The 22768-nt window shown below is 42.3% G+C and overlaps 1 protein-coding gene across 3 annotated transcripts in view; it reads left to right on the plus strand.

Annotated features, from left to right (window-relative positions):
• MYO5B (myosin VB) overlaps positions 1-22768 on the plus strand; it is an 896473-nt gene that overhangs the window by 384434 nt on the left and 489271 nt on the right. For all 3 annotated transcript variants that reach the window (XM_029580146.1, XM_029580135.1, XM_029580157.1), the window contains exon 5: positions 3539-3695. In XM_029580146.1, coding sequence (XP_029436006.1) covers positions 3539-3695 — 157 coding nt within the window. The remainder of the gene's footprint in view (positions 1-3538; positions 3696-22768) is intronic.

Genomic DNA, 22768 nt, shown 5'->3' on the forward strand with positions numbered 1-22768 from the left:
GCCGAGGCATCCCCATCCTACCTCAGCCTGAAGCGAAAAGGAGGCTGGCGGGGCTGTGGCCTACTCCATCCCACCATGTTTCGAAATGAAGAGGAGGCCAGCGGGGTGCGGCCCGAAGCAAAGAGGAGCCGTGTGTCTGTGTGAGAGCCTGTGGATATGTGAATATGCCCATGAATGCCTGTCTGCATGTCCATGTATCTTTGTGAGAACTTGTGTGAATGTATGTGTGTGTGTGTGTGAGACAGCCTGTGGGTATATGTCTGTAGGAGAGCCTATATGTGTGAAAGCCTGTGTGCATGATTGTGAGATCTTGTGTGTGCGTCTGTGTGAGAGCCTATGGAGGTGTGCATATGTATGTACGAGAGGCTGTGCGTAAGTGACTGTGTGTGTACAGTGTGTGTCATGAGAGCCTATGTGTCTGAAAGAATGAATGTGGTAGTATGTGTGAGTGAGGGCGAGAGAGAGAGGATAGTTTTATGTGGTCCTACCTCCCCTATGCACAATAATCTCAGGGTGACCGGAAATCAAAAGATCACAGGTGTGGAAAGCAGGATATTTTTTAATCCTTATTAGATTAAATTATTGGGTTTAATTTGTTTCTATCTTTTTAAAATGTTTTGTTAAATATTAGAACATTATTTAATTATTGGATGTTTTATTCATCAGATGTTTTGTAATATTTTATTGGTTTGGAAAATATTAGAACAAATGTATGCAAGTTTTTAATTGGATGTTTGTCAGCTGATTTGACATTTAATCTTTTTATTAGCATGGTTTAATATGAATGATGCTTTATATCTCCAATTTTATTGCTTGATGTTTTGAGAGGAATAACGATGTTTCTGTTTTTCCATTGTTGCACTGCGTAACACAGTTGGGCTTGTGGTTTCCAATTCATTTTTTGTTGGCACATTTCTATTTTGTATTAGGTGCGGGTCTGTCTGCATTTTAAAGGTCCAGTTCTTGTGTAACTTTAATTCTTGTTGTGAAAATGATGGTGCTTATCTCACTGGCTTTTATGGCATTAAGGTTATCTCTTCCTCATTTCTATTTTAAGCAGATGTTTGCTCTTTATTAATTTCACTTGCATACAGAAAGCAATTTTGAATGTTACCTCAAAAATATGTTTTCATTCACATTTCATTGAAACTGCTGTTAGTAGATTAGGTGTTTATTTTAAGGGATTAGCTAATGTTCTCTCCATGGATTGGGTTGCTGTGAGCATAAATTCGATAGGCTTTTTGCATAAAAGAAAGTGGTGCTCACAGGATAATTTAGGAGGATGTAGGGTGTTCTAGGGCACATAATAGCAGCAAATTTTCTGGTGCACCACCAGCTTAAGATGGTGATAGGGGTGTTTATAAAGGCTTTGAACACACCATGGGGGAGCAAAAACCCAACCCTCTAGATAACTAATCTTTCTGTACCTCCCCAGGAAAGTGGTTCACTCCTTTTGGTAAGGAATCCTAGTTCTCTACACTTATGTGCGTAGCTTGCAGTTTTACACATGTACATGTTTTGAAAATGTACCCCAATGAATGATGCTGAGTTGGTGTGCCATTTATTTATTTAGCATTTTTTATATACCGAGGTATAGCGGAGTTGCCTTCACTCCGGTTTACATACAGAACAATGTGTTACATTGAACGATGTTTGAAATTTAAAAATATCCAAAATTAACAATGAGCAAAGACATAACAAGGAGAATGAGTATAACAGGATAACACAGGGTGGAAACCCTGAGTAGGTGAACAGAGATATCTGGGAACATTGAAAAACAGAGGACATCTGCATCATGAAACAGGGAGATTGATTGAAGGAGATATTGAAAGATAGCAGGCTATGTTAATATACTATAAGTTCATTGAGTGCAGTCTTTAAAAGATTGGCTGAGTAGCCAGGATTTTAGGTCTTTTTTGAAGGATTTTAAGTTTTCTTGATTGGTGAGGAAATGAGGTAATGAATTCCAGAGTTTTGGGCCAATAATGGAAAGGGCTCTGTTTCTGGTGGAGGATAATTTGGCCTGTGGGAGTGAGGGAATCACAAGTTGGATTTTACTAGTCGTTCTTGTTGTTCGTTGAGAGCAATGTAAGTGAATGATGTCATCAAAGGTGGAGTAATCGGCTTTGTATATTGCATTGTGAAGAATAGAGAGAACTTTGAATTCTACTCTTTTTTCAATAGGGAGCCACTGTAATTGATTGAGAACAGGTGTAATGTGATCGGCTTTTCTTTTACCTGTTAGTACTCTGGCTGCAGCGTTCTGAAGGAGCTGTAGGGGTCTCAAAGAAGATTTAGGAAGGCCAATCAAAAGGGAGTTGCAGTAATCCAGACTGGAAAATAAGAGGGCTTGTAGGACGGTTTTGAAATTGTGGGGGTGAAGCAGAGGTTTTAGATGTTTTAATATTTGAAGTTTGTAGAAGCCTTCTTTTATTTTTGTAGCGATGTGTTTTTTGTAGTTTAGGTCAATGTCTAACCAAAATCCCAGGTCTTTAACGCTCTCTTTAAGATGACCTTCTCTTTAAGATGACCTTTAAGATGACCCTCTTCTCTGGCTGTATTCAAATCCCGCTTGAAAACCCACCTTTTTAAGGCTGTTTCAAAATCTTAAACCCTGGCTCCTCTTGATGATAACCTTGTTGAGCTTATCCATGTTTTACTTTATTAAATCTATGTCCTGAATCCTTGTTTGTCTTGACTAGATTGGAAGCTCCATGGACCAGGGACTGTCTTCTATGTGTATCTGTACAGTGCAGTGCATGCTAGTATTGCTTTAGAACTGATGATTTTATTACTAAGTAGTGAACTGTGCATGAGTTATTTCTGCATACATTTGATCTTACACCCAGATTAGTTTGCATACTTTTCTTACCCTGAAAACCTGGTCCATTTGGAGTTCACAAGAACCAGAGTTGAGAACCACTGTCATGGTGAGTAGATTAAGAGTGGACCTTTAAACAGCCTCAGAAACCTTGTACCAACCTGTTCTTAGCACAGATATCAGGTATTATAAGAATGCCAGCTGCAGATAAAGGCAAAAGAGTGACTTGTTTTATGGAACTCAGCACAATGGCATGTTCTGTAGATTAAGGTAATCTTTCATCGTGCCAGACTAGATTAAAATGTTACAAATTCTCAGGAGCAAAAAAACCCGAGCTTACCTTTTGCAGCTGTGATGGATGTTTAGGTACAGTTTTTTAACGCATTTTATTTTGAGTTACTTCTGAAAATTCTTTAAAACAAAATATGAGAAATAAAAACGGCAGAGTACAAGTAAAGCCAAGCTCAATGTGGTCTCACGTTTAGAGGACTGTGGTGCCTTCCCCCGGAGCCAGGGATGGGTTCCAGCCTCCACCATTCGCTGCACTGTGTAATTTACCACTGCTGGGTTTCAAAACATAGGCAGGGCCCAGATCAGTTTTGCACAGCGTGCCGTGTCCTGAAAGTGGCGTTTGAATTGTGAATAGCATTCTTCTCATAAGCGCCCGGGCTTTTAAAACTGTGGTAACCGACAAGCTGTTGTCCTCCTCTGCTGCAGAGATGAGAAGAACCAGTCCATCATCGTGAGTGGCGAGTCAGGAGCCGGCAAGACAGTTTCCGCCAAATACGCCATGCGCTACTTTGCCACGGTCGGGGGCTCAGCCAGTGAAACCAATGTGGAAGAGAAAGTTCTCGCCTCCAGCCCTATCATGGAGGTAAGGCACAGACTTTGCAAGGGCTGAGTTTCTGCTGCGTCGTGCTCATCTGACAGTACTGCAGCAGTAGGAACTAAACTTAGCAAAATCTCCCCCTGCCCATTTCCCAACTCTGTGGCGTCTTCTATTGGTCATATGTGGCTTAAAGCATTTTTCAGATCATTATACCTGGTTTTGGAATAAAATGCATATACCTTTTATTTATTTATTTATTTATTTTGTTATGGTCACATTTCTTGATTTAAAATAAGTTCCTTGCCTGAGAGCATTCTTCAAGGATTCTTGCTGTGCTCCTGCTTTATTGGTTTCAGCAAAGAATTATAGTCACATGTGAAGATTGTAGTCTCTGCTATTGCCTGAAGGTATGGGGACAGTTGTTAAATGAACTTTGGGGGGGGGGGGTGTAGCAAGTGAGCAAGGAGAAAAGGGTAAAGCAGATTTTAGTAACTTCTTTCCCTTCCTGCCACAATTGCTTTTCTGCTCTCTTCCCTCCCTCCTACCACATAATAACATAGTAGATGATGGCAGAAAAAGATCAACCTATCCAAATTACCAGGATTACTTCCCAGCTACCAGGCATAGGGCATGACTTCCTGCAATGTCTTTTCCTATCCAGGATAGTCATTTTTGGCCACCTCCTTGGTTCACCAGCTTCTTGGGTTAGATGAGCATAAAGGTAACGTATTAATCCCCCTATCCATCCCTTGTCTAATCACATAGCGCAGTACCAAAGATATTACCACAGCAGGCTTCCACAGTCCTCCCAAGCTGATAGCCAAACCAGTGAGCTAGTAAGCTTCTGTCTGGCACATTCCACTTGCTGGGTCTGGTCATCACTCAATCCTTGGGTGTTCTCTCTCTTCCCGCTCCTCTCTCTATCTTGGCTTTGAGTCCTTTCTTTCCCTCCAGCCTGTGTCTCTCCCTCTCTCCTGAATTTGGAGCCTGGTACAGCCATACTCGCTTTACCTGTGCTTGTCAGGCCTGGAAGCAGCCTCAAGTCATCTGGGCTCAGAAGCAAATAAGACCCAAATCCTAATTTTTTTAGGTAGTAATGTTCAAAGAACTGAGTGGCTAAGATGTGCAGCTGTATTTAGCTGGATATTTTTGGGATCATTTTCAACCGTAAACTAAATTGACTGGAAATTTAGCCTAGTCAGACACAAAATTGCCACTATTTTCCTCTTTGAAAATGTTCTGCCAATTACCCTCCCTCCCATGCCATGATCCCTCCTCTCTCTTTCCTACCCCAAAGTCCGCTCAAGTGAGCCCACCCCTAAACAAGGTGAGACTGGTGAGTGCCCCTCCCACCAACCTGACGATGAACACTTACTGGCCTAGGTCCCTCCACCCAGGACACATCCCCAAGGCATTCCAAGTATCCCCACCCTCACCTCCCCAGACTCATCGCATATCGTTATGAATAGGCAGGTGGGCAGGATGGGAGAGTACGTTCCTCCTGCTGCCCCAAATTCAAAACGGCTCCAGCCGACCTGCAGCTATGCAGTGCCCATGTGTGCATTCACATCTTACTGTAACGAGCATGTAAAAAGTGAATTCCTTCATTGCATAGATGTTGCAAAGATTGTGGAATAATTTCTCTGTCTAAGCTCCTCCCATCCAACAACGAGTAGTATAAGTAGAGGACATTTCCCAACTGAGTGTCTCCTTAGGAATAAAGAAGTCAGGCAGGATGGTCAAAGAATGATGATATATTTGTAATTCCAAACATCCATGATGTGCCCTTTTAATTGGTATTGGATTTTTGGATTTGGATTGAGATTTAATTACTTTCTTTTCCAAACCCAAGCTTGAGGTGACTTACGATTCAGCTACAACAGTTATTTCCCTGCCCCAGAGCTTGCAATTTTAAGTTTGTACCTGAAGCAGCGTTGAGGGTGAGGTGACTTGGCCAGGGTCACAAGGAGCGTCTGTGGGAGAAGGATTCGAGCCTTGGCTTCCCTCGTTCTCAGCCTGCTGCTCTAACCACTAAGTCGCTGGTACACTTCAGCTTTGTGCAGCTGGACAAGGCTTCCATTGTAGATGTATCCTCTCTCCCTTGTTCTATGTAATGCCTTTTGGCAATTTTCATGTTCTGTTTCAATGTAAACCGATGTGATCTTTATTTCATATAGGAACACTGGTATATAAAAATCTAAAAATAAATAAATAAATAATAACAAACAAGCCTGCATTGCACTTGCTGACGGACGCTGTGGGTTTCAGGCCCATGTCAATCACTGTGGAAGACTTGCCCAGCTCGGTGCGTCAGCACCTCCCCTCCTCTTTCCTCTGGGACTCAGTGACTGAAGAAGCAGGAAGTTGAGGTGCCCGTTGTGAAATTGATAGTGACCCAAAGAGGGTTGACTTTAAAAATGTTATTACACTGCTTAATGTTAACGTTTTAAGGAGCAGAAAGCAGCAAAAATTACTGACAGGTAAAGGATGATGTCAACTATTAGTGGTAAATATTAAGAATCTAAAAAGCCTTTTTTGTTAAGTAATTGAAATTGTATGATAGCAAATGCAATGAAGATCTGGAATACTGCTCTAGCTGAGATAAATAAATTACTTTCCAATAATTTCCTAGCACTCAACACTAACAAAACAGAACTTCTCATTCTTTCTCCTCCTAACAACCCCTCACGCAGTCTCTCCCCCACCCCCTCACCACCCAGCTGCCCTCCTACCCTACTAGTCCGCAGCCTTGGCATTATGATAGATAACCAATTTAACCTCAAAAAAATTCATCTCGGCCACTATAAAAAGCGGATTCTTCAAACTCCACACCTTGAAGAGAATCAAACCCTTCTTCACACCTCTGACTTCCGCACAGTACTGCAAGCTATGATCCTGTCCAAACTTGATTATTGCAACGCTATCCTCCTAGGCTTACCAAAAAGTACTCTACAACCGCTACAGTTATTACAAAATGCTGCTGCACGCATCCTTACCAATACTCACCGTCATGACCACATCCCTCCCGTCCTCCAATCATTACATTGGCTCCCCGTAACCTCCAGGATAGTATATAAAGTACTCACGCTTATACACAAAGCCATTCATAACCACGACATGCAATGGTTCCCAGAACATCTCCTGCTTCACACTCCGACCAGACCCACAAGAACGCCTCACCAGGCCAAACTCCAGACTCCCTCTCCCAAGCTCATGAAGCATACCACCTTTAGAGAGCGATCATTCATCATTGCAGGTACCGCCCATTGGAATAAAATGCCTTCCCAACTACGCCAGGAACCTTGCCACAAAAAATTCAAGCACAATCTTAAAACATGGCTGTTCAAACTAGCGTACCCTGACTAACGAATTGACTCCCCCCCCCCCCCCCCCCAAAGATGCGACATGACCACCCGACTTAGTCTCGCCCTTCTACTTACTCACCCTACCCTCCACTCTCTGTGGGTATACTCCCCTCTACCCCTCCCCTATTAATACTTTCCCCTGCTAATTACTCTGACTGCTTTGATGAACTCACTTGTTAAAACTAACTTGTACATATGTATATAATTCTCGTATTATCTACTCCTGCCCTTGTTAATCCTCTCCCTGTTAAAAAATGTTATTATTGTAAAGCCTGTTGCTAAGTTATGTTACATTGTGAACCGAGGTGATGTTTTGCAAACGTGCCTCGGTATATAAAAAACCCTTAAATAAATAAATAAATAAATAAATAAATGATCTTCCTTTCAGAAATATTGCATTTCTGGTGGAACAAGTGCAGGGGGACGGAGGGCTGGGTAGTTGGGTAGTATAGACAATAACTAAAATAGGAAGAAAGTTAGAGCTGCAGGACTGCATCAGGAACCCTCCCAGGGGATCCTGGACAGAGTTGACTTGGAGAGGCTGAGGCAATCAGCCACGAATATTATAGGTTTGCGCTCTCTCTCCCAAGGCTGCAGTGTCCTGGTAAGACAGTCTTAGCAGCCACGCCATTGTTTCAGTATTTTCAGTGCAGGAGTCCCCCCCACACTTGATGGTTTATGGTGAATGATGGCTATTTTCAGTGACCTGCTTCCCCCTTTCCTTCAGCCTAGCCACTCTGCTGTACAGTAGTTCATTTTGTACCAGTCCTGTATAGATCTCAGGAGAGGTTTTTACCAGCTAATAGTAATGAAGTTGTAACAAAATTAAATATATCTTTGTCCTGCTGAAATGAACTTGAGATTGTCCCTTGACAGTATCCCTATGAGGAGCTGTAGGCTTGTCTGAGCAGTGGCTGAAACTACAAATGAGTCATCTTGTTTATGAGAAATTGTACTTATTGATTTTTTTTTTTGGTAGGGGGTGGTCAGAGCAGCCTCTTTCTCTTCGAATTTTCAGCCCATTGGGAACGTACCCCAACCATGATTGTTGCCTTTTATGGGAGGAGTGGTCGGGGAGGAAAGATTAAAGTTAGACTCGGACACCATAGTCCTTCATTCATAACTACCTTGCATTTTCCCTAATTTTAATTATTCCCCCTCTCTTCAAGCCCATTCATCACATACGGGCCGATACAGTAAAGTCTGTGGGAGAGCGGACGAATGCTCGCTCTCCCAGCACGCGCACAGGACATTCTCCTGTGTGCGCGAGACAGTATGCAAATTAGGTCCGGCGGTAGAAACAGGTAAGAAGAGGCGGCTGTCAGCGGGTTTGACAGCCAACGCTCAATTTTGCCGGCATCTGTTCTCGAGCCCGCTGACAGCCACGGGTTCGGAAACAGGATGCCGGCAAAATTGAGCATCTGGTTTTCAACCCGCGAGCCGCTGGCCTACTTCGAATTTTTTTTTCTTTTAACTTTTTTTACCCTTCGGGACCTCCGACTTAATATCCTCATGATATTAGCACCTACCTTTGGGTAGGCGCTAATTTCTTAAAGTAAAATGTGCGGCTTGGCTGCACATTTTACTTACTGAATCGCGCAGGAATACCTAATAGGGCCGCCATCATGCATTTGCATGTTGCGGGCGCTATTAGGTTCAGGGTGATTGGACGCGCGTTTTCGACCCCTTACTGAATAAGGGGTAATGCTAGCACATCAAACGCGCATCCAATCAAGGGTTAACAGTGCGTACTGTACTGTATTGGCCCGTTAATCCTTTAGAACAGGGGTACCCGCTGTCTAATAAGATAGCCAGTAGGCATCACTATTAAATCCTGAATGAGATTTCCATTTCCCCCAGGGGAACGTGAATATGAAGAAAGGCTAAAGAGGTTAGGACTCATCAGCTTGGAGAAGAGAGGGCTGAGGGGAGATATGATAGAGGTCTTTAAGATCATGAGTGGATTGGAACGAGTAAACGTCAGTTGTTTGTTCTTTTGAAAAGTACAAAGACCAGCGGACACACAATGAAGTTACTGTGTAATACATTTAAAACTACAAAATCCCCATAACTCCATGTAAGCTAAAATTATTGTAGTTAATATCAACTGTTTAATTTCCACTCACCCCAGGGTTTGTTCTTCTAATATAGTCTGACTTGAATAGTAATTGTAATAAGATAATTTGGTAAATCTTTAGGTGTTCTCTATCAAATCAAATGAGCAAAATGAGGACTATCCAATGTAACAATTGTGGAGCCTTTGTCTTGAGGCAAATCATCTGGAAACTTAGGGCTTGCCCAATTTGTTCAAAACTCTTCCATGAAAAAAGTGTTGGCTCACCTTAAAACTGAATTATCTGCAATAAAGAACAACCAACCACCAAGAAATCCTCGCCCACTTTACAGAATTCAGGAATCGTTTCCCCACTACCACAGAGAATTCAAAAGCCTAGAAAAAAGTGGTTTACAGTGGGCTCAGGGAGGATAAGACCTGTGACCCAATGGCACTTATTCTTCACAATTGTACAGCCAACATGTCCCTACCCCCCCCCCCTTACACAGAGTGTACAGGAACTCAAGAACAAATGGATTACATCTGTCTGTGGCAGGAAAAGAGATCCTAAGTAATAAATTAAAACCCTATGTCATAAGGCATTTAAACTAGAGGATGGGGGTGGCAGAACAAAATTGGAATGTCATCCCCCCCCAAAATCTCAATCCCAAAGAAATGGGTGAAGGGGATAACAAAAGTCAGCTGAATAAGGCACAAAAGAAATCCAAGAAGAGCAGTAACCTGAAGGTGAGAACCTGGAAAGCAATGAGCACAAATGCTCATAGTCTGGGCAATAAAATCCCAGACCTGCTATTACAGAAACATGATTTTCAGAGTCACATGACTGGGATATAGTCATCCCTGGCTATAAACTTAAGGAAGGACAGAGAGGACAGGAAAGGGGGAGGAGTAGCGCTTTGTCAGAAGTAGTATCTAAGCAATTGAAATGCAGGGGACATGGGATAGGAAAGAAGCATTATAGGCTAGCCTAAAAAAAGATGATGCTTCCATTTATATCTGCGTGGTCTATAGGCCTCCAATTCAGACAGAAGAGCTGGACAGAGATCTGATCAAAGACATCAAAAAGATGGGAAAGAAGGTGGAAGTGTTGCTCATTGGAGAGTTTAATTTGATGGATGTAGACTGTGGAATCTACGAGAAGTAGAGAGATACTGAATGCCTTCCAAGGGGCTATGCTCAAAGAAATGGTAATGGCTCCCATGAGGGACTGTATAATCCTGGACCTAGTGCTCATGAATGGGGATAATGTCCAGACAGATGCCCACCTGAGTTCAAGTGATCAGACAGCATGGTTTGATATTGTGAACAAGATACACAGAAGTCACACGAAGACCTGGTTTTCAATTTCAAATATATGGGCTTTGACAAAATGGAGATGTACCTGGAGGAAAAATTGACTGGGAGACTGGGAGAAAATGGGCTAGGTGGAACAAGAGTGGGCTAAATTAAAAGGAGCTATGACAAAGGCAGCAAATCTATATGTTAGAAAAATAAACACAAGTTCAAGGAAAAAGAAACCAATTTGGTTCTCAAAGGAGGTGGCTGCAAAAATAAAGGCAAAAAGATCAGCATTCAAGAAGTATAAAGGATCCCAAAAAAAGGAACACAGGTATCATCAATACCTGGTGAAAATGAGGGAGGAGACGAATAAAATCAGAAAAGCAAAAGGTCAAGTGGAAGAAAGGATTACCCATGAGATAGAGAGAGGTATCAAAACATTTTTAAGATATATAAGAGAAAGAAGGAAAGCCCGAAGTGGTATAGTGAAATTGAAATGTGACGAGAGCAATGTGCCGAGACAGACAAGGAAATGGTGGAAATATTAAACAAATTCTTCAGTTCTGTGTTTACTAAAGAAAACCCTGGAGAAGGATCATTGCTGGTTGACAAGACCGTAGAAAGGAATGGGCTAGACACAACTCCTTTTACAGAAGAGTATGTATGGGAAGAGCTAGGAAAACGGAATGTGGACAAGTCCATGGGGCCGGATGATGTACATCCCAGGATACTAGAGATGTCCTGATGGGTCCACTAAATGACCTGTTTAATAGATCCCTGGAAATGGGAGTGGTGTCGTGAGTTTGGAGAAGAGCAGTTGTGGTCCAGCTTCATAAGAGTGGTAGCAGAGAGGAGGCTGGAAACTATAGGCGGGTTAGCCTTACTTCAGTGGTGGGAAAATTAATGGAAATGCTGCTGAAAGAAAGGATACTGAATTATGTACAATCCAGTAAGTTGCTGGATCCGAGGCAATGTGAATTCATCAGAGGAAGAACCTGTCAGACAAATTTGATTTTTTTTTTTTGATTGGGTGACTAGAGAATTAGATCGAGGAAGAGCACTTGATGTCATCTATTTGGATTTCAGCAAAGCTGAAGGCTTGTGAACAAAATGAGAAGCTTTGGAGTGAGCGCTAAGGTGGTGGAGTGGATTACAAACTATTTGAGTGATAGGAGACAGAGTGTAATGGTAAATAGAACTTACTCAAGAGAGAGCCGTGTTAAGTGGAGTGCCACAGGGATTGATATTGGGACCGGTTCTGTTCAATATCTTTGAGCGATATTGCAGAAGGGATAGAAGGTAAAGTTTGTCTATTTGCAGATGATTCTAAGATCTGCAACAGTGTGGATATGCCGGAAGAAGTAGAAAGAATGAAAAGTGATTTACGAAGGATTGAAGAGTGGTCGAAGATTTGGCAGCTGGGATTCAATGCCAAGAAGTGCAGTCATGCATCTGGGATATGGTAATCCAAAAGAGCGGTATGAGATGGGGGTGAAAGGCTGATGTGCACGGACCAAGAGCGGGATCTTCGGGTGAAAGTTTCTGGTGATCTGAAGATGGAGATGCAATGTGATAAGGCGATTAGCTAAAGCCAGAAGAATGCTGGGTTGCTTAAAGAGAGGAATAACCAGTAAGAAAATGGAGGTGGTGATGCCCTTGTATAGGGCCTTGGTGAGGCCTCACCTGGAGTATTGTGTTCAGTTCTCTAGTCCTTATCTCAAAAGGGATAATAGAGACAGGATGGAGGCAGTCCAGAGAATGGCTACCAAAATGGTGTGGGGTCAGTATCAGAAAACCTATGAGGAGAGACTGAAAGATATGAATATATTCTGGAAGAGAGGAGGCACAGGGGTGATATGATACAGACCTTCAGATACTTAAGAGTTTAATGATGTGCAAACATCAAACCTTTTCCATTGGAAAGAAATCAGTAGAACTAGAGGTCATGAAATGAAACTCCAAGGAGGACGCCTCAGAACCAATGTCAGAAAATATTTCTTTGCAGAGAGGGTGGTGGATGCCTGGAATGCCCTTCTGGAGGAGGTGGTGAAAACCAAAACAGTGAGAGAATTCAAAAGGGCATGGGATAAACACTGTGGAACCCTAAAGGCTAACGGATGGAAATGAAGAAGAGAGTGCATGGAGTAACTTGATGGTTAGGTGGTTATTACTTAACCAATAAGCCTTAATACTATTGATGCAACTCCACTATTGCTTTCTGCTTCAACAGCAGGGGGGGAAAGGGGAATTGAAATCATTCAGCAACCAAGAAGGGCCCTGACTTTTATGGTCTGGGGAAACAAGTCTGGGGGTAACTTGCTGATGCGGTGGTTACTACCCATAAACCAATAAGACTGTTACTTTGATGTAAATCAAACATTGCTCTCTGCTTCAACAACAAGGTATAACAGGGAATTGAATTCAATGGCTATCAATGAGGGCTAGTGTGGGATACTGATAAGCACAAGGGGTTAATAGGGAACTGGATTCAAACAGCAACCAACAAGGGCCCTGACTTTTATGGTCTGGGAAACATATAAGCATGGGGTAACCTACACGGCACAGCACAAACTACCAAGGGCTTACTGGCAGACTGAATGGACCATTTGGTCCTATTCTGCCATCATTTCTATGTTTCTAAGAGAAAATATTTTTTTATTCAAATCACTCTGGAACTCATTGCCAGAAGATATGGAGAAAGCGAATAGTGTAGCTGTAATAAAAAAATGTTTTGAACAAGTTCCTGCAGCAAAGTCCATTAACCATTAATAAGGTAGATTTGCTGAAATCCACTGCTTATTCTTGGGATAAGAGCTTGGAATCTATCTACCCCTTGGGATCCTGCCAGGTACTTGTGACTGAATTGGTCACTGTTGGAAACAGGATACTGGGCTTGAGGGACCTTTGGCTTGACCCAGTATGGCACATCTTATGTTCTTATAAAACCTCAGGTGCTTCTACATATCAAGATATGAGGCTGGTGATGGAGGCTCAGATAGAATCTCTCCTCCTGATATGATGGGTTCTACCTTTATACCCCTAGTTCCCCCCTAGCTCGGGTGAGATGGGAAAAGTGTTCATCTGCAGGGCTGAGATTCAGGCTTGCAACTGTTTTGCTTGGAAAGTTTTAAGTGTATTATTTTGTTTGGCAGTTTCCTCCTCTTTTGGGCTTGCGGCTGAATCCAAAGTTAGCCCAACCCAGGGTTATTGTGGCAGAAACCTTTATCCACAGCTACCTAGGGTTTCCCCTCCCCCCCCACCCTTTTTTTGTTGTTTTGCCTTCCTCCCGCTATAGTTCAGCAATAGTTTTCTGTAAGACGTAAGAGTCGACGGCTCCCTTCAGGTCCCACTATGCCTGCACTAGAAATCCCATCCTAGGTGCCACTCTCGAGCCATGATTGTGACTCTCTCAGTGGGAGGTCAGTGAACATTGCCGACCCCTGAGGAGGAACCTCACCCATCGGTCTGGAATCTTTGTTTTTCCTTTGGTTCCTTGGTTTCTGAGGGGATACATTTTCCCTGAGATTCGTGCTGTTTGGTTGGCTATTATTTGCCCTCTTTTCTCCTCCCCCACCCCTCCCCCAGCTCATTTCCCCTCTGCATCTGACTCAAAGTGCTGAACAAGCTTAAGTGTGCTCAGTTACTCCTGTGTTATCCATCTCTTTGTTTTCAGTCCTCTCTGCGTTCTGAACACTTCTTTCAGAAACTTAGCAAACTCTGTTATTGGTTTTAAATGATCCCGTCATTTATTATTTATTTATTGATTGATTTTTTTATATACCGACATTCGTGTACACACATCACATCAGTTTACAGTTGCTATCAAATGTACAAATTAAGAACATTTGCATTTCCAAAGAATAAAATAGTTGTAACCACATAAAACTCATATAAAAACTATAAAAGAATTAAGAATTCTAAAAAGTATTTAAAAATAGCAGAAAGAAATAAGTTATAAAAGAGAAACACACTATCCAGATAGTTGAAAGGCTTGTTGAAATAGCCATGTTTTAAGGAGCTTTTTAAATGTCTTCATATTTGTTTCAAGCCTAAGGTCTTGTGGCAGTGAGTTCCACAGTTGAGGCCCAGCGATGGATAGGACTCTTTCTCGAACTGAGTTCAGATGGGCTGATTTAGGAGATGGAATTGGAAGAGTCCCATTTTCTACTGATCTTGTTCTTTCTGATGTGTGGAAGTGTAAAGCTGCGATTAACCATTCAGTTTTATCGTTGCACAGAGTCTTATGTATTAGGCATAATGCTTTAAATTGTGAGCGAAAAACAATAGGTAACCAGTGCAGGTCTTTCAATATCGGTGTAATATGTTCATTCTTTCTAGTATTGGGTAAAATTCTTGCCGCTGACTTTTGAAGTTGAAGTGATCTGGTGTAGGAGGTGGGGAGGCCGAAAAACAAAGCTTTACAAAGTCTGTCTTAGAAAAAATAAGGGCTTGTAAAACTGTTCTAAAATCAGAGCTATGTAAAAGAGGTCTCAATCTTTTTAAAACATTTAATTTAAAATATCTGTCTTTAATTATACTGTTAATCCATTTTTTTAGATTCATTTCATTATCTAGCTGAATTCCGAGGTCTCTTACTACTGAGGAGATGGGATATTTTATTTGGGGCATTGAGTATCTCTAATTCTCTTTCATTTTGTTACAAATGTAGAGGATTTCGGTTTTGTTCTGGTTAAGTGAGAGACTCATTTGTGTTAAAACTTTATTAATTGCAGAAAGATAAATATCCCAAAGTTTAAAAGTGTCTTTGATAGAAGTTGTAATTGGAGTTAAAATCTGGACATCGTCTGCATAAATAAAATGTTTCAAACCTAGACCTGCTGAAAGCTTTACAAAGAGAGAACATATAAATATTAAAAAGGGTAGCAGACGGGGAAGATCCCTGTGGGACATCATGGAATATGTCAATTTCACTTGATTCCTTGTCATGTATTTTGACTTTGTATGATCTGTTATCAAGGTAGGATTTAAACCATTGTAAAGCAGTCTCATTTAAGCCTATCTCTCTCAATCTGTCAAGCAACGTATTATGATTAACCCTATCGAATGCGTCAGAGTTTAAGCATGTTCAGATGACTCCTCCTGTATACTGCCATACATCCAAATAGGTATTGTTTACTCATCTATGTAGCGATAACTATGGGCATTTAGCATATTTATTAAATAGATTTTTCAATTCAGATGAAAAAATATGCATTCTTTTAGGTGCCAGCCAGCTTTTTGCCCAATTTTAGTTAAAACAAAATTTTTAAAAACCCATAATCTAGATTCTAAAGAGCTGGCAAGGTTTTAGAAATATATACAGGAAGATGAGGATTGCAGCAAACTCCGTGATCGATGCTTTCCTATTATGTATTGTGTTTTAAATTTTTATCCAAGGCAGTTAACCTTATTGCTCAAACATTCTGGCAGCCTTCTTTCTCCTGCATTCAGAATGCAGTAACCAACCTCTCCCTTTGAGGACCTGTCTTTCTTCCTTAGGATGTGATAACATAATATTAAAAGTCCAAGTCTCTATCTCAGAGCAAAGAGCCTCACCTTCTCCAGTGTTACTGCCTACATTATAACTCCTTCACTTTCTTAACTCCCATGCATGTGAGCTGATCTTGGGGACTGGATTGTAAGAAAAATTGAAGGCTTGACGGATGTAACATCGCTCGCAGGTTTTGAACTTGTCCTTATTCAGTGTTCCATTTAGCCTTATCGCCCTTTATAGCAATACATATTCTCTTAACTTTTTTTTTTTAAAGCTGTCTGGGCTGATGCAACCTGAATAGCAACAGGTTCACTCCAGGGTGAAGCAAGGCTAGAGAGCCAGTGGGAGCTTTATTTGGTAAACAGGAGGCTCTAAACAAGTGATTTTAGTTTCCCCTACCCGTCAAGGAGGACATGTCTTCTGTTTCTCCAGTATCTAAGGACCTACTTAGCTCTGAAATAGAGGATGCAGCCAATGAATCTCCCACAGGAGAAAGATCCTGTGTATATGAACAAATATAATGGTAGAAGCTTCATCCAGTATTAACGACATTGATGTTATGGATAGATCCCTTGTAAGTTAGACACGCTGGGGCCCATGGCAGAAACTAAGGAGTGCCAGCTGGGACTGGGCATTCCACAGCTCTCCTTCACTGAAGAGTAGCCTAATAGAGCAGTGGAAATCAGGGTTCAAATCTCACTGCTGCTTCTTGTGACCTTGGGCAAGTCACTTTACCCTTTGCTGCCTCAGGTAGAAACTTAGGGCTGGATTTACTAATTCCGCCGGGGTCTTTGAATCCCGCGGTAACGGGGGGGCGGTCCTACGATAGCCGGCAGAAATTGCACCTCCACGGTGCGATCGCTGCCAGCGTCACGCCAAATAACTACACTATAAAAGGTGTAGTTATTCGGCGCGAAACTGGCAGCGAAAAAGACGCACATCTTTCTCTGTCGGCGAAGTCTTTGCGGCGTCAGCCCTGGTGCTGCCCTGACTACTCCTCTTCTGGGGCTGACGCCGCCCTGCCTCTGCCCCGATCATGGTTTCGCGTGCGATCTGCTTGGAAAATGACCCCCATAGATTGTAAGCCCTTAGTGGATGGGGAAATACCTACAGTACCTGAATGTAATCTGCTTTGAAGTGCTTAAAAACTGTAATATAAATCAAACCTACAATACCTGAATGTAAACCGATGTGATATCTCAGATCAAATGTCGGCTAATAAAGAAATAAAGAAAATTAAAAAAAAAAAAAAAGAAATAAACTTCGCCAAAGGGACTCCTTGTGGTGCTGGGGTTAGGTAATTGCCCTGTTTGCTCCCCAGTCTCCCCTAAAAGCGGCCTTGCCTGGATTTTCATAAGATGCAATAAGTAGGCAAATAGTGGTAAGGAATTCCTGGCTCATCCTCAATCTTAGATACTTTGTTTGAGGCCTTCCTTCACTCAGAAGAAACAGGCTGGACACTTGTAGTGGGTGTTCAAAAAAAAAGTATTTACTGTAACAAAAATTATTTTAAGTCCAATTTGCAAAAATAATTATTTAGAAAATCTTCATACAAAACAAAGAGTCCAAAGTGCCCTTTCTCAGTATTGTTCCATTGAGTCGGTGTCCTTTGTAGACGGAAACCCTATGAGGCCCACGCTGGAAGTTAGGGAGCAGGCTCTTAAGAGGGTAAGGATCTCTGTCCTTGATGTTACACTCTTCAAACTGAGCTTCTGGTGACAGAAAGCCCAATACTGTATCTCAAAATACAAAAAGCTCCTTCCTCGGGTAGGTAGGAATGGTGGTCAAAAGATCCCTCTTACAAACTGGATTAAATTCTCTCTACAAAAAAAAATAAATCTTCCTTTATCTCAGGCCACTGCCACCCTCTGCCGAAAGGAGAAGCAGCACCTTCTCCAGTCCTCCCACAAGCAGGGGTGACTTCCCTCCTGAGCAAGTGTAGGTCTCCAAAACAAAACTCTGTGCAAAAAAAAAAAGGCAAAATCTTCTCCTCTCTTCTCAGGACAATCCCTGCCACTCCGTGAAGAGGCGGGCAAGGGCAGAGTCCTTTCCCCTTTCCTGAACAGACCCTCTCACACCACATAAGTAAAAAAATAAAAAAAATCCACACCTCTGCAGGTGCTCAGCCTGTTTTATATGACTGTCTGACCAGTCCAGACCACCCTGCTTAGGGAATCATTCAGGGAGGGTCTGAAAAGTGCCAACATCTACCATAAATGTGTCCTAAGGGCAATTTGCTCTGTAAGGGATCCTAGCATCCCTTACATATGTATTTTAGTAATCATTAAATTAGCTTGTAGGAAGCATTAATCTCTTTGTATTAAAACTTGCCATTCCTCTGGAATTTGAATATGATCCATAAATCAGAGTAGGCTCATTCACTTTGTCCTGTGACATCACAATAAGAGGCAACTGTGTTGAATGCTAGTTGAACATATCTTTAAGCAAAAAGACATTCATATATGGTGTAAACAAAATGAAATCATGGTTATTCACTTGCCATACCATTTATTCTCATTGTTTGTGGAAAAAAGGGTATGCGCCTAACTAACTCCTTGCTTTGCTACCTATCTGTTAAAATAAATAAATAAATAAATAAACTTTTGCTTGCTTATGATCACCAAAAATAAAACATTTATATACTTGAAAATCTTCTCTGAACAATGAACCCTTTGGTGCTGCTCCTGTGCTGGCAAGAGCTGTCCAAGCAGAGGACAATTATTTCCCCTCTCATGCTCAAATGCATCAATCCTGAGATAGGACCAGCTATGGAGTTAGCATAGCTGGTCCTATCTCAGGTTTAGGCTTAGCTGTAGGTTTAGCACAGCACAATTAATTCTTTGCTGTGCTAAACCTACACATCTTAAACAGAAAGCCCCTTGACTTTTCAGCTTTTCTGTGATGCAAGAAAAGTAATCTTTCTTCTGATGTCTGCAGTGAGTATTCCTGAATCAGAAGAATATTTTCCCTTCCTCCAGCCAGCTACTGAATAATTGATCATCATGTGTTCTTTAGATTTCGCAAACCAAACTAGTTAATCCTAATGTGTAAGATTACAAACAGGTACAGTATATGTTGTAATGTTAAAATTAAAAAATACAAATAAAATCTTCGTAGTGCTGGGAAATTGAAAACCAGAAGGGTAAGTTGGAACGTGCAGCACTGTTTGCTGGACTACGAATCATCTTGGCCTTTCTCTGACTGGGCGCCAAAGTTGTGATATGCTGGTGTCTACTCTGGAGTGTGTAACCAGCTGTGTGTGAAATTAGGGATCTAATGCTAGTTTATGTAAGCATGCTGGGGATTTGCTAAATTTCTCTTGGTATGCCTGCTTATGAATTCACTGCTAGCAACTAGTTTTTACTTTAGAAATTATAAAACTGGCAAAAAGCTAGTTTATTTGCTTTTTATGAATTTTCCTGGTAAAATTTGAACCATGGTCTTGAGTTGAGGTGTTTTTCTTGTAATTATAGAGGTGTAGGTGGTCTTATGATTCCAAAGACACACAATCAGAGGCGGAAAAAAGGAAGAAGTAGTTTTAAAAGTTAAGTTGTAGGTGGTATCCTTTTATTGGACTAACGTAATACATTTGTGACTAACTTTAAAGACTTATACTTAGTAACATAGTAAATGACAGAAGTAAAAGACCATCTGGCCCAACCAATCTGCTGAGTTACCCTGCCCACGCTGCTAATGATACATCCCAACTGTCAGCTGCAGAGTATGACCACCTACAAGATGTCGCTCCTTATCCAGGATAGTCTTATTTGTCTTCCTCCCTTGAACCCCTACCATCTTATATAGAAGAGCATACAAAATCCCCACTTAATTCCTTCCAGCACACACGTTTCTCATGCCTAGCAACAAAGCTCTGTAATAATTTAAATACCCAGCTATTCTTCTGTGGCCATTGGCCAAACATTCAGCCTCCTACGTCCTCTGAATGGTCTGCGTTTTTGCTAGGATTTCTAGTTAATTACAGAGCTTGCAGCCTACCAGGCTTAGCTGCTAGTTTGATTCTATCGTCACAGTATGATCTAAAGAGCTACTGTTACTAGTGAATCTCCCACTTCCCTTCTGTAGCCTTCCAGACAGACCCAGTTACATGTACACCTGTTTTTCTATTAGAACCTCTAGTTATTATAGAGCATGTAGCCTACTGGACAGACTTCATCCTATTTGGGTACATTTTCGATGAGGTGCAAAAGCTAGGAAAGGTAGGTAATTTCCTTTGGTGTCTTTCTCTCCCACCTATCCCTAAGCTCATTCTTTGATTTATAGATTCTTATCCCAAAAGATATTTTCACATCAAAAATCAATCTGGGATTGATCTAAACAAGGGAGTGACCTAGCCCTTATCAATTGGATTAATAGTCCCTTTGCAGGTCATTGCTATATTAACATTATATACATCACAAAAATTTAAAGGACTCTGCTTTACACATCTCTATTCTCATAGTAACTTATTTAAGAACTCACCAATATTAAGATGCAGACAGCAGTCCAACAGTGAGATAGGAACCTTCCAATCTTTTGCACTGAGAGCCACTTGTATGAATATGTACCAGTTGGGGAGAGGTTGTATGTATGCGTCTGCTGCAAAGAGCTCCTAAAGAATGAGTCTGATCCCTGGAAGCTAGAGGGGCACACCTGGAGGAGCTGAGGCAGACCGAGACATATAGAGGAGAGACCTTTAGGGACATAGTAGCCAAGTCCCAACTCCAGTCCGGCAGTCCCTGTGCTAGTTTGGAGGAGCAAGATCACTATGATTTAGGCATCATAGTGGATAATACTTTGAAATCAGAGTTCAGTGTGCTGCAGCAGTCAAAAAAGCAAACAGAATGTTAGGGATTATTAGGAAGGGAATGGTTAATAAAATGGAAAATGTCATAATGCCTCTGTATCACTCCATGGTGAGACTGCACCTTGAATACTGTGTACAATTCTGGTCACCGAATCTCAAAAAAGATATAATTGTGATGGAGAAGGTACAGAGAACGGCGACCAAAATGATAAAGGGGATGGAACAGCTCCCTTATAAGGAAAGACTAAAGAGGTTAGGATTATTCAGCTTGGAGAAGACACAGGTGAGGGGGGATGTGATAGAGGTGTTTAAAATCATGAGAGGTCTAGAACGGGTAACAGGATAATAGAAGAACTAGGGGGCACTCCATGAAGTTAGCATGTAGCACATTTAAAACTAATCGGAGAACGTTCTTTTTCACTCAACACACAATTAAATTCTGGAATTTGTTGCCAGGGGATGTGGTTAGTGTAGCTGGGTTTTAAAAAGGTTTGGATAAGTTCTTGGAGTAGAATTCCATTAACTGCTATTAATCAAGTTGACTTAGGGAATAGTCACTGCTATTACTAGCATCAGTAGCATGGGATAGACTTAGTTTTTGGGTACTTGCCAGGCTCTTATAGCCTGGATTTGACCACTGTTGGAAACAGGATGCTGGGCTTGATGGACCCTTGTTCTGACCCAGTATGGCATATTCTTATGTGCTTATGTTAAACTTTTTGAATACGGCCAGAGAGGGAGCATGACTCACAGACTCGGGAAGTCTTTTTCAGGCAAATGGTACACAAAGTGGAAAACACAGAGTTGAAAGTTGGCAGTGGAGGAGAAGGACTCAAATAAGAGCAACTTATTTAATGAACAGAGTTCACAAAGGATTTAGGGAGAGAGAAGATAGGTAATGAGCTGAAGCATGAACACAATTATAGATGAAGAAGGGAAACTTGAACTATGTGGAAGCTTGAACCGTATATAGTAGTGACTTGAGAAGGGGGTTACATGGTCACTGCAACCCATAAGTCGTGTGTTTCTTGAGAGTTAAGTCAGGCATAGGAGCATCTGCAGACTCTGAGGCAGGAGTGTGTAAGGTCCCTTCTCACAGGACAAGCAGGATGGTTGTCCTCACAAATGGGTGACATCGAGGATGGAGCCCACCACGGAAAACTTCTGTCAAAGTTTAAACAGAACTTTGACTGGCCCCTATTGGGCATGCCCAGCAAGGCACTGACCCTGCAGCCAGCAGGGGTCTCCCTTCAGTCTTCTTTTTTCCGCGCAGCAGTTGCCACGTGGTGAAAGGAGCTCTCTTACCACGTTCCTGACAGGAATTCGGTATTTTTCTTTCCGAAGAAAATTTGCCCCTCAGGGGTCTCCCTTCGACAAATTTTTGTCACCTCCGCGGAAACCGGTAAGTTTTTTGCCTTTTTTCTTCGACTACCGTCGAATTTGGCCCTCGAGGCCTGTTGGCAATTACCGAGCCCGCGACTAAATTTGGCCTTAAGCCATGGCGACGGGGTTCCGTCGATGCCCGGATTGTACCCGGACTATGTCAATCACAGACCCCCATAGGGTTTGTGTTTTGTGTTTGGGTAGTGAGCATGATGTCCTGACTTGCACCAAATGTGCCCTAATGACACCTAAGGGTCGCAAAGCCAGGATGGAGAAGATGGGGCTCCTCTTCCATGCACCCACCCCAACGCCATCGATAGCATCGATGTCATCGGAACCGGCACCGTCGAAGTTGCACCACCATCGTCAACCCTCCGGTGACCGTCCACCATCGATGACTTCTCGGCCGTCGACTCCTGTCCCCTCCCCGGATGGGCGAGGAGACCGGAAGGACAAGCATCGCCATCGACGGCACAAGTCTCGGCCTGTCGAGGATCCACAGTCATCGACCTCTGAACAAGCCGAGCCACCGACTAAGAGGCCTCGTTCAGACTTGGCACCGTCCACGTCTCGTTCGCAGGCATCGAGGAAACCCTCACCCTCTCGGGGTGTGGGAGCCGTGATCCCACCGGTTACGGTGGTCCCTCCGGCTCTGCCTCAGCCTCCCTCTCCCGTCGAGCCGGGTATTGTTACCCCTGGTCTCCGGGCAGAACTGGACCG

This window comes from Rhinatrema bivittatum, chromosome 1 (genome assembly GCF_901001135.1).
Source record: "Rhinatrema bivittatum chromosome 1, aRhiBiv1.1, whole genome shotgun sequence".
NCBI classification, from domain to species: Eukaryota; Metazoa; Chordata; class Amphibia; order Gymnophiona; family Rhinatrematidae; genus Rhinatrema; species Rhinatrema bivittatum.